Below are 13,044 nucleotides of genomic sequence, written 5' to 3'. Positions count from 1 at the left end.
AAAAAAAAAAAAAAGCCATGGAAGAAAGATTGAAGTTTTTTTTCTACTTTGTGTGTGTATGCTAAAATCTGTGAATGTTATGATTCTGTCTATCATGGACTTGGTCCAAGGCTTATTAAAGTCAGGGTCAGTCTCTTATAAATGATTATACTGGGCTCGATAGACCTCTATAGTTTGCTCCCAGGCAAGCTATATTTTCTGACAGTAGGAAGGTAGGTCCCTTGGAAGGTTTCTCTCTATCTCATTAAGTGAGAAAATGGGAGGTATTTTTTCGTGCATGTTAGCTAGCTGGATTTGTTGCTTTGAATGCATAAACTGTTTTCAAGACCAATTTTTATGGACAGTCATTTTCTGGAGGTAAGACAACTGGAGTAGAACAGCCTTCTCTATCCCTTAATTAGGGAGATCATTTTTTTATTACTTCCAGTATCTTACACTGCTTTCCATTTGACTGATGTTATTATGCATAGCCTCTGTCTTTTCAAACTCCTGATCCACTCTTAAAAGCTTCAACTAAAAGATACTTTCAATAGCATCTTGTTACAGTAAGAAAGTTTGCTTAGTTATAAAAAGTAAAGTCAACTCTACAAATACTGTTTGATTAACACTTGAGTATGTTAAAGAGAACGGCTGTCTTCTGGAACATAAACATATTTAAGTTCTTTGCAACTGAAAGGCAACCATACAACTGTAATTAGTCTCCAGCCATCTACATACATCACAGCCACCAAACTCTTCTCTAATGCACACAAAAGTATGACATCTTGCAGAGGAAGGACAGAAACCACACACAGATAAAAGTTCCACAAGAAGAACCACCAACGTTACAGGACTCTAAAGGCCAGGAACCTGCTATGCTAGCTTGCGCATTATCTGTACCCATGCAAGTAGACATTTATGTACAGGACAGGTAATATCTAATCCTCCAGGCTAATTTTCCCAGGCTTTCCAGTTTCCTAAACTGCTTGCCTACACATTTAATGATGAGTATCTGACTGAGATGCATAGGCTGTGTAATGTCTCAAAGCTCAGCAGCCAGTCTTCAGGAAAAGGTGGAAAGCACTCAGCTATATTATGACCATTGCAATATGGACAGGAAGAAAAGTTACTGCCTCCTGCAGAGGAACTCTGAAGGGATGGACTTAATAAAAAGTATAATAACTACAAAAGCAAGCAACAGGAAGGGTCCTCATAACACTTCCTGGGACCACCAAAAAGTCAGACACCTAAACACAACAGTAGGAATTCTGAACTTGAAGATGACCTCTGCCCTTTCACACAGCCTGCATTCTGGTATTACCACACTAAAATCTGAAACTGTGGAAAATATGCAACAGAATTTGGAGATAAAATAGCAGAGACTAGAAGACGCAGGAGAAGGGAGGAAAGGATAAATGATAAGAAAAAGTGAGAGACATTCACAGAGATTATGGGGAGAATGTCAAACAGGCTGGGAATCAGGAGTCTGCTTTGGCTCCTGAGTAGCATATCCCAAGGTTTCCAAGCTATCACCCGCTGTGCTGAACCCTGTTGTTTGTGTTTGGCTAAGGCATATCTCACTCCTGCTGTGTTATGCTAGAGCAGCTGCAATTTGCCTTTTTATAGCTTGTGGTAACTGATAGTAGTGAAATGAATTTAGGAAGTGTGTGGGTTGGATCTTCCGTATCAGTGATTTCAGACTATTTGGTAAACACAGAAGTGACATCCTGTGATGTATGCCTGCTGGTAACAACAACAACAACAAAAACCCTCCACTTGTAAACCAGCATTTGGATTAGATCATTTGCTATTTCTGGGTAGAACGCAGTGATTACATACAGTGGTTTTACAGGATCATGTTAATTTGAAATGTAAAATTCATTAAAATTATATACCTATTGAATACTGTAGAATGGCAATGGTAACACTGCTGAATCAAAACAAACTCAGTGCCTGCAATAAAAGTCAGTGGTGGGACGCATTAACATCACCTTGGAGCAAGAAGTTGATATCTCACAAGAAAGCCCCTTTAAGAACTGCCAAAAGAGGAGAGTTGGTAGTATGACCCTCAGTAAAACAAGAAAATATGTTTGTATTCAGACTTGGAGTAGGCTTTCAATTGATTCAGTTGCGTTTACATAAATTGTTCTGTGTTCTCAGAGGGATTCTGTATTTTGATATAAAATACCACTTTGCACTGATGTATTTTTTTTTGCCTCTGGAAAATCATAAATCCTCTGCATTGCACTTCAGAAAGAGAGTCAGTGTCCCACTTCAGTGCAAAGTTGCCCCGATAGCCTAAGTCCCTGTTCACTATTTCTGGAAGATCTGTAAGTATTTTACAAGTGAGACTGATTAATTTTTGTAGTATAGTGTGCAAGTGGCATTTACAAGGGAAAATTGTTCAGGGTTATTTGGGAGGGATATTGTGTTCAGGCTTTTCCTGCTTGCCTGCCTACCCTCCTGGAACAAACAACATTGCTTCATTTTCCTTCCATATTTTACAAAGTTAAAGTAAACACTGTGATCACACTGTTTACTTTAATTTCCTGCAGTGTGCCAGCAAATCAGCAAATTGGCAGTCAGCAATCAAGCAGCAGCCAGTATTGAAACAGCAGAGCTGCTTGGGAAAGTATCAAAGATGCCAACTCATTCTTCCTTCTGTTTTAAAAATAAAATATGAGCTTCTTTAAAGTTTTATGTACGATCTAAATTTTTGTTTGTTTCCTTTTAATTTTGCTGTTGTTTTGGAAGAATGCTGGGATTTTGAGCAACACCTAATTTATACAGCTGACTTTTGTAAAGTTATTTCTTCATGTGAGAAATGGCAAATATATGCTACTTGTCAGTACAGAATCCATGGCATTTTCACACAAGAGGAAGTTAAGATATCTAGAAATCAGTACTGTTTGGATATATTTTATTTTTTTGCCAAGAGCTTTAGATGTTTAACTTCAATTTGATACATGATAATGAAGTTAAAACCTCATGAATTACATTTAAAATACACATCTGCCCAAAAAATGAACCCTAAAAGGGAAACAGTTTTCAGAGGCCATTCTCTTGTCTTATGTTACATAAAAGAAGAAATATAAATACAAAAAAAGAATGGGATAGTATTTTCTACCTCAGACGTAGAAAGCTTGACAAGGTGACTCATTTATTGCTTTCTGGAAGATGTTGTACAGAAGGAATTTATTGCTATGTAGGTCATAATTCCAATACATTGAAGAAGCCAGACCTTACAATCAGTTATTCTCCTGACCATGTGCATTCCTGCACATATTCTTAGAGAAGACAATGACAGAGGATTAGCTTTTTGTTACACTGTCTAAAGGATATCTTTGGAAAGTCCAAAACATCACCTAATTTAAAGTGGTTGAAATCTTGTGGGAAAGACTGTAAGAGGATAGTTATTTTAAAAGCCATGACTTTGACACCAGGAAATTAAATTCATATCTATGTGTCTTTATCTATACACAACAAATCCAATAATCTTGAGCTCTCTGCAGTCACTTAGCCAGCTGGCGAAGGGAGCAAAGTAAAAACTAACAAACCCCATTCTTGAGGTATGCTGACATCAGTGATTCATGATTCATCAATAATGGTGCTAGGAAATAAATGTAACAGGGTATTATTGCCTTTTGCAGCACAGTAAACTCAAGGGAAAATGTGTATCACGTTGAAAAGACAGAGCTAGTAAAGAAATAACTTTTACAAGTATTTAAGAGGTGTTATGAGCAAGCAAAAAGTAGAGAAATGGTAGAAAAAACCTTTTAAATACTTTGAGAATGTCTCTATAAATAAAAGAGGACACTTTCAGCTGTATAAGCTGAAAACTAGCAATTTTTTTGCTCAACATTTTTACAAGGAGAAAGAATTTTACTTATTTTCAGTAGAAACCCTCTCAACAACCACTTATGTGGTTTAGCTGCCTACAGTGAAGAAGATGGTTCTACACTCCATAGAATTATTAACATCAATGAAAATAATTACAACTCTTGCAACCTATGTAAATAACAAAAAGGGCAAAAGTAAACATAGCAAGACATAAATACTCTTTAGAAAACGCCTGTATTAGCACATAATTGATGATCTCCTTTGAAGGTGACTGGACTATCATTGTAAAAGCCTAAGATTATTAACTGAAGAAAAATGGGTAGCTATCTGTAGAACAGCAGATACACCTGCAGCATTCTCCATACAGAACAGTGAAATCTAATACATCATTAAATAACTGAGGCTTTGCTTTACATTTTCATTGCTTTAAAGTGCTTATGATAGGGTTCAGCCTATACTTCTGAACCTTTCTAGAGGCTACCCAATTAAAATTAAAATTCAAGTTACTTGTTTATGCTAATAGAGGCCTTCTGCACAGTATTAATAATGCACTGTATAACATACTGCCCTAGAGAAACGTAGGCTTTCTTTCAGGGACAACAGCCATACTGTTCTGATACAAGCTTTGCTACATAGCTGTAGAGTAAGTGACTTTGGTTGTTGTTGAGGTATTTTACCAGAAAAAAAATTTGATCTGCTGAACTGAGGCTTGCTTCAGCATTGCCACCGAAACACAAAACACCAGAAATAAATCTAGTAGTGGTATGCTTGGACTGAAGTTTTAAAGATTGAGTTTCCAAACATTTAGTACAATTATTAATAAACAATTAGTTGATTCATAAGTTTTGTAATTAGCAAACGCGCCTGTTTCACCATACTGAATTTTTCTTTAAATGACCAATAAGCGTTTTTGTGATTTTGAATGTAGATTTCCCTATGAAAATAAGGGAAAAAATGAAATTAAGGAAAAGATACCACATAACAAAAAAGAACATGTAGGGTAAGATAAATCCATCCTCATATAACACCATCCTTTAATAACACTGTACAATCAATGAATATACAGATTTTATAGCATACCAAAGAGCTTGGCTAGATAGTTATTACACCAAAGCAGAAAAGATAGGACACTTACCCATATCCTGGGCTCACTTATGAAACTCCAGCAAAGTGGATCTCCAGAAGAGATCCTTCCCCACTGATAGTCAGCTCAAATGGGTCTAGGAGAGGTGGAGCCAGGCTCCACCCCTTCTGGCAACACAGGTGAATTGCCTTCACCTGTGCTCCCATGGCTGACTCATTGCTCGCCTCAGGTGATCAATCAGAGGTTCAAGCTGTGATTCAGCAGTTCCCATACAAACACCATAGAAGGCATGCACAAAGTATGGATTTAATAATGTCAGTAATGTCAGTGAAGGACAAGTTATCTTTATTTTCAATTTAGTTGATTCATAATCAGAAATTTCTAGAAAATTGCTGACAATGCAGTAGATACAAGATTATAGTCACATCAGGAAGTATTAGTTTGAGTTGTTCCAGGTACTACTGCAAAAAAAAACATTCACTTGGTTTTCTTATTTCTCTGTGTTATTCACAAGTGTAGGCACTTTGCAAATATGCAGTTAACATTCAAGTCAAGCAGCTTACTCATAGTAGTAAAATTAAATTAGTACAAATACAATGGAAAATAATACGGTACTGAGGTGAAGACCATTTCTTCTTATTTTAATTTGGCCAGCTCAATACACAAATAATGACCAATCTATGTTTATGGCAAGGTTTGCATTACATTCAATTAACATATTTAGTGACTGCACAACACATGATGATGCAAAGAACAGCTTGAGAGAATTGGGATTGTTCAGGCTACAGAAGAGAAGATCAAGGGGAAATCTTACTGTCTTCTACAGCTACCTAATTAGCAGTCATGGAGTTTGTAGAGAAGGTGAAGATAAACTATTCTTAGAACTGCAGTAAGTGGGAAAGAGCACAGAAGAGGCAACTACAAGATAGAACAAGAAAACCTCCAACTAGATATTAGAAAATAAAATTGTGGTAGCCAAACACTAGAGTGAGTACCCAGAGAGATCTGTAATCTTCATCTTTGGTGATAACTGAAACTTGGTCAAGGCCTTGAGAAGCCTTGTCTAAGTAGGACTTGCTTTGAGCATGAGCTAGACCACGTGACCTCTAGAATTCTCTCTCAAACTACTCTATAATTTTTTGATTCTTCATTGTTTATTATTTTAAACAGCAATGTTTCTCCCTAAACATTCCCAGTTTATAAAAGGTTTGTCAGAAAGAAAGTCCTTGCATTCTAAATTTTCCTAAAACAAATACACTTCCAAGTAAATCATGGTAAAAGAGGCATAAAAACCCACAGTAAAGGTGGGCAGCTTGTCTACACTTATATGAAACTGATGTGCCTTACTTAATTTACCAAGATGCATGAAACACAAAAACTGACTAAATGGCTGGTTAATATTCGTAACTACTTCTCAGGACACTAAAAATTAGCACGACTCATATACATTTCTGCCTGCCTGCAGTCGGGCATAGCTACATTTAATAGTGAAGATAAGTATTAGAACTACACATAGTAGAGGACAACTCAAAACTGAACGCAGAGAAGATAGCCTTTTCTTTGGGTGGAACATAAAGGCATCCAGAAGCAACCTCTGTATAGGATTTCTAGCATCTTTCCTTGGCTTGCTGCTGTAGTGAAACAAAATGAATATTGGCTTCACGTGTACCATTTCCCTATGGTACACACACCTCCTCAGTTTACCAGAGTATCTCAGGAGCTATATTTTTTTTTTATAATGATTAGAGGCTGAGAAGAGTAGCCTAGTGCTATGTGTGTGTGGATGAGTTGTGAGAGTAGTAAAGTAGTCGTCATGCCAATCCCAAGCTTCAGAAGACCAAAGTCATAAAGGAAATTTCTGAAGCTAAACCAGAGATGATGTTTCCGCGTTTCTGTAGAACAGGACTCTATGCACCAAGACTAATGCTGGAAAACAGTTTATGTACAACTGAGAGAAGCTTTGTATGAAGCAGAGTTGTAGAATTTCTTGGAAACTGCCAAGTTCTTAATGTTTGGCAATGAGAGTGTATTAGCATAAGGTGTTGTAACAGAATTTAGTCATTGAGTTAATTGGTTCTTGAGTAATTTTTTCAAGAAAAAAGATATCAGAAATGCATATAAGGAAAATCTGTTTACCGTAACAGAAGGTAATGCCATTTCCCGTGTATCCTTGGGAGCAATAGCAGCCTTGTGTCCCACCCTGAATTTCACACCGTGCATCTTTGTGGCATGTCATGTTGCAGGTTCCTGTAGTACAGCCGTAGTCCAGCAGACTGGAAACCAAAACTGGAACAAGGAAAAAACATAGTTATTTACTTAAAAAATTCATAATGGGCTCTAAAATCAGACCTGGATGAAAAGTATCCATGAGGTTGGGATATCCTAGCAAACACAACATCATCACAGAGTCAGCAGCATTGCACAATGGGGTGATGGCCACCAGCTGCAGCAGATTCTTTGGTAAAACCACTCAGGAGCTAGAAATAGCAGACACTAGAGATTGAGAACCTCTGTACACATTCAACCAATATCAAACTGGTAAGCAATGTAGGAAGTACTCAGTGATCTAGGGAAAACATTTGAAAGGCTTTCAGGGCTTTCTAGTACTTTCCAATAAAGCACAGACTTTTATTTGCACTCTGAATTATGTATGGAGCGTAATCCAAACTGCCCTATACATATCAAGTGAAAAATACCGCAGAGGATTCCCTAGATCAGATTTTTTATTTTTATAAGTGCTTCCATACATATGCAGCTAATACACATGCGTGGTCTGAGAGATTAAATTGACATGTCATGGTACTTACAACATTGTGGCATTAGGGTTTTAAAATCTTCTCCAAATTATTTAAAAGTAATCTCTTAAAATACCATTTCCGTGTTATGAATGTGCTCTTTTTTTCCATCCACTGAACAAATCCCACATGATATAACTACTTTCCCATTGTATGAATGTGTATAGCACATAAGGAGAAAAGGAACCTCTCCCTGTGAGAAAACTAACAGCTCACTGAATAATTATACACACCCTATAATGGGTTAGAAATAGAGGCAGTTAACTCAGAAAGGAAAGTAAGCTTCTGAATTTGTACTGTATAAATGGTTAGCTAGACATAATGAAAGTTGCAGAACACAAAGCCCTTTCTTGATGCTGTCTTTCCCTGCAGTTCTGCTTTTCCCTACTCAGATATTATTTTGGATATTTGCTAGCCTTGTGTTACAATTATAGGTTTCATTGCTTCATGAAATCTCACTGAGGTGTATTTTTTTCTTAAAAAAAAAAATTATGAAAAATTCAAAAGGCTACAACTTACACACAAATTTTAACAATTACATCTAATCCAAATCAATTTATGTATCACCAAGTTTCACCTTCTCTGTTTTTAAGAAAGGAGACCATCTCATAGAGATTAAAACAGAAACCTGTAGGAGTCTGTTGTCACTTTACTGTTCTTAACAAGTGAAATCTAAAAATCTCTCGAACACAGAAGCAGTGGGAATTAAAAACAAAAACCACCAAAATCCATAATAAATCTGTTTATATGGAATAAAACCCACAATAAAATAAAGATTGGTATTTGTAGGATTTGGTTTTGGGGCAACCCTAACAGTGGTACTTCTCAATCCTGTAACCAGCAGCACAAGTCACAGCTGTGTGGACTTTAAGTCCTTGTACCAGCTGCCTTCCATTAACTTCAACACACTTGTTCTCTCCAGCCCCATATCACTGTCCCCATAGGTTGTTTGCTAGACCCCGCTCCCTTCCCACTTGCCATCGTTCCCCTGGGAAGAAGATTTTACCTACCTAGAAATGGCAGCAGTTTCATTGGTGATGCTGTTGCTGTATGGTGCCTTGTGCTGAGCCCCTGTGTCACAGAAAAAATCTTCCTGCCTTAAAATGTACGACCATGTGCAAAATATGTGCACATGCCTATTAGGAAAGCGAAGTCCTGGTGTAGGCGCTGCCCTGACAATGCCCTTTCTCCCAAGCTTTGTGTTCTCAAAAGATCCTGAGACTCACAAGCAGAACGTGGAGGGTTGGGAGGGGCTGAAGACCCGGTCTTCTTGCCAGGAGGGAATAGATGAAAAGGGAATAAATGAAAAAATGAAAGAGAAGCCGCAGTCTGGTCTCACAGGAGTTATCAGAGAAGGTGCAGGGATGAATGGGTTAGAGGAGGATGGGTTAAAGGAACTGCTGGGAGAGTGCTCAGGGAAGGGAGAGGATGAGGATGGAAGGAGTGAAATAGAGCTTGCTGGATAGTGGACCAGATCAGGGAGTATGAGGAAGGTATGAAAGAGATTAGTAACTGGCCAGAGCTCAGACGGGTTAACGGGTTACATGCTTCCTTCCACCTTTTTCTAATGAGATGAGAATACATGAGCCCCAAGAGCCATTTTTTTGGAGGCAGCCCTTGCTAACTGCAGTTTTCAAACTGCTTTCTTTGTGTTGGAGATAGTTCCTTACTGCGGACAAGCAGTGTTGCTTTAAGGGCGGTGGCCTGTGAGGTGGTACAGGAAATCCACTGAGCTCTGCTTTGTGAGAAAAACAAAGACAAACAGGCTGGGAGGAAAGGCGCAGGAAGGCAATTGTACGGCCAGGAATCTCAGCAGCTGAAGGAGACTGTTTCTGTGGATTAGTGGGAATGAAGCAGGGTGTTGCATAAAAGGACATATTTAATTCACTTATTTAATGATTTTCTGAGCAGCCTGATGAATTGATCAACAACCCTGACCATGGCAGAGTTGGAACAAGCTGATCTTTAAGGTCCCCTCCAACCTTAGCCATTCTGTGATTTTATGATATAGCAAATTTGATAAAGCATTTGACACATCTGTGCTAAATGTGTGAGCTACTGTATCTTCATCATAGCATCCTAATAAATGAGATTTTGGGATGTGCTTATATTATCCATGGACATGGCAGTATACAATCCAGTCATCTCAGCTTCTTGGGAAAGACATCTCATGTAATGAAACACTGTAAAACTTCAGCATTGATATATGTCAGCCTTCATAGAGAAAAGCAAAGGGAGATGCGAAAAAACAGACATGGTCCTGGAAGACCAGAGAACTAACTGATAAACAAAATGGATATGAGCTGTAGAATGTCATTGTTACTAAAATCACAGTATCGTAGAATCATACAATGGCTCCAATCTCCTTGTCATGGCCAGAGTTGCCAAAATACCTCAGGTATAATTACTAATTTTTCAAGTTGAGATTTTGGTAGAGAACTGATTTTGGTAAGAGGAGGCATCAGTGTCCTTACAGAAATCATTCATAGTTATGAGTGTGGCAAAATTTTTTCTAAGCCAGTTATGAACTGTTCTCTTGCCATGGTTTTCCAGCATCCATGATCATTTCTCACTAGAGTCAATGGGGTTAACCTCTGCTCTGACCAGGGAAAAGTGAAGCATGTAGAAATAGCACGTACTTGTCTGGATGGCACAAAGCACTCATGTCACACCTTGGTAAGGAGAGAGGAAGCTCTAGTAACCGGATGTTAGTTTTCTACGAACCACAGAATAATGAACAAAGGGTCCAGGTGTAAGAGGAATGTTTTTCTTTTTTTTTATTTATTTGTTGGGAGTTGGAGGACTTGAAGAGAGGAAGGGACTAGGCATTTGTTTTCTTAAGTTTTCCCGGAATCTGATGCACTGAGAATCAGAGGAACAGAAAGTTAGATAAACTGAATGGAGCTTTGATTTACATGTCCTGTCCTCTGTGCCGGCATGTGCTCTGTCATGTCTGTCACTCCTGCTGCTGAATTTCAGCTAACTCATAAGGCCGGGTTTGGAAAGCCTGTAATGCAGGAACTGCATCTATTTATCCCTTTGCTCCCCAAATCAATTTAAGAAGTGTTTAATAACATGCAAGCAGTGACAGAAGAAAGTTACAACCTAAGGTTCAAGTCTTAAGAGTTGAAAATGTGAAAAGTCAGAGATGGAAGTTTCAGTTTCATCTAGACAGCAGTTTTCTGCAAGTAGTGTTCAGAGAAATGGGTTGGAGACCAGTTTCTTGAATCATAGCATTGGTACGTTTATAGGGAGAACATGAATTCATTTTCTGATTCAAGGCCTAAGCACATTGGAGAAATTGTGGATGATGGACAAAAGCAATACTTCACTGTAAGAAGGCAAAAAACTTCTTTTATTTTTGCTGGACAAATGCAGGGTAACTCACTTTTTGACAGTCAAAGGTACAAATCTTTCATTAGGATATGTTTGATCTGGAACAGTACTGTTGAACTATTCTATTCTTGGGTGCAGTGGACAAAGTGAAGAGAGGTGCACAAGTCTAACTGGCAAATGGTTTGTATTGTAGCTGGCAATGGGTGAGGAGGAAGCCTGCAAAGACGGAAGATGAGGAAGAACAGTACAAGAAGGACAGAACAAGGAAGGTTAGGTCAAGAGGAACTCTGGGTGATAAAAGGAGCTTCGATCAGATTTGGAAGGCAATAGGGAGACAGTGAAGAAGAGGGATTTAGGAATATCTTAATGAGATCTCAATACTGGGAGCAGTGGATTACTTTTGCATTAGACTACTTTAAAAACTGGCTAATGTGAGTGTCAGTTAGAGGCTGAAGACAGCAAGGTCGCAGTAGGCATGGATGTGGAGAAGGATGGATTTGACAAAGATTTTATGAAGAGAATGAAAGGGAAAGAGGAGATTTCTGAGACATTCTGGAGATTAAACCATAGGGATTTACTGATATTATCTATTGGCATATAAGGATAAGGAGTTAAACAAGAAGAGATGAGCAGGTGAACACATGAGAAAGCAGACACTTTCAAATTTGTGCTGTCAAAGTTTTCAAAATATACTGAGAAAAAAATATTGAGGTGTCATAAAACTGAAGTATTGATGGGTGCCTGTCTTTACAGGCAGGGAGGAGGAACATGCACAAACATGCATATTCCTGGAAGACTGGAGAATATGTCAAAACTAAATGAAATGGGCACAAGAATACTGAATGACACTAATGCAGGATCTATCCCTGTTGAACTAAAACAAAGAAGCATTAAAAATAAATGTTTTGTGGAAACACTCAAAAAAAAAAAGAAAAAAAAAAAAAAAAGCTTTTTCATTATTATGCAGTGGAATCAGCCCCAATCCTGTACTTAAATGTGGAGCTCATTTTATAAATGGGCCCATTTGTCTTTAAAAGTCTGTGTTAGGAGGGCATAAGTAAGTGAATATGCACAGGTTAGCATTCTTGACTTCAAACCACATGTTTTTGATTACTGATCACCATGATTAAAATATTGTAAGTCTGACTGTAGAATTCTCAAGTTGGGTTTTTACTGGTGAGCTGACAGGAAGACATCAATCCGCCCATAGAAATGACTGGATACTTTCCAAGCTTTGCATCTTGAAGAAATGTATTTATTCACAGTGATTTTAAAGGTAGTTGAGATGCTGATTGTGCAGACTGTTCTATGAAACTAACACCTATAGCTGATGAGGATGGAAAGTTAACACTTCCCAGAACTTAGCCTTAGGTAGCTTTCAAAAGATAACAATAAAGCAACTGCTTTTGTAACCGAAACTGCCTATAGTACCAACAAAAGAAAAAAAAAGCAAACAAAGCTAGTACTAGGTATTATTTTTTTACTAGTATTATTTTCTTCAAATGAGCATAAGCATGATCTCCTATATTAAAGACAGATTTATGCCTTTAGTGCAAACAAATTTGGACTGCTAGGTGAATCTATACAAAAAACATCAACACATTTGCAGTTTTATATTACAGTGGGGATAAACATGTGTGGTATACCAGTATATATATTTCTTTCTCAAATTATCTGTTATGTATTCCATGAGATAACTAGTGAGAGATGAAAGATGCCATCTGATGGGCATCTTACAAATTTATCTGCCAAAGGCTGCTGACCCCACGTCCAGACCACTATGAATCATTTTGAGAGAGGATGGTGAGAGTGTGTATCGCATTGAGAGATCCTGAAAGCTCCAGGTAAGGTTCATATATCTTCAGCCTCCTTGTTGTTCAGCTCCACTTATATTCAATACCCTCCAACTCTGGTATCTAACCCATCAGCAGTGTGCTTCAATATAATCCACTCAGACTGTGCACAACAGCCACAAGCACTTGCATGCACACATGCACACATTTATCATTA

At 38.0% G+C, this 13,044-nt stretch overlaps 1 protein-coding gene across 1 annotated transcript in view; it reads right to left on the bottom strand.

Annotated features, from left to right (window-relative positions):
• Nucleotides 1–9,386, bottom strand: part of ADGRL4 (adhesion G protein-coupled receptor L4) — a 75,322-nt gene extending 65,936 nt beyond the window's left edge. Inside the window, exons 1-2 of the mRNA XM_019618847.3 lie at nt 8,709–9,386; nt 7,040–7,189 (exon numbers count right to left, since the gene is read on the bottom strand). Of these exons, the coding sequence (XP_019474392.3) occupies nt 7,040–7,189; nt 8,709–8,730 (172 nt within the window). The 5' untranslated portion in view covers nt 8,731–9,386. The remainder of the gene's footprint in view (nt 1–7,039; nt 7,190–8,708) is intronic.
• Between the last annotated feature and the right edge of the window lie 3,658 nt (nt 9,387–13,044).

Source organism: Meleagris gallopavo, chromosome 10 (genome assembly GCF_905368555.1).
Source record: "Meleagris gallopavo chromosome 10, MGAL_WU_HG_1.1, whole genome shotgun sequence".
In the NCBI taxonomy this organism is placed as follows: Eukaryota; Metazoa; Chordata; class Aves; order Galliformes; family Phasianidae; genus Meleagris; species Meleagris gallopavo.
The sequence above is the reverse complement of the archived record's forward strand: the minus strand, read 5'-3'. Positions and strand labels throughout refer to the sequence as shown.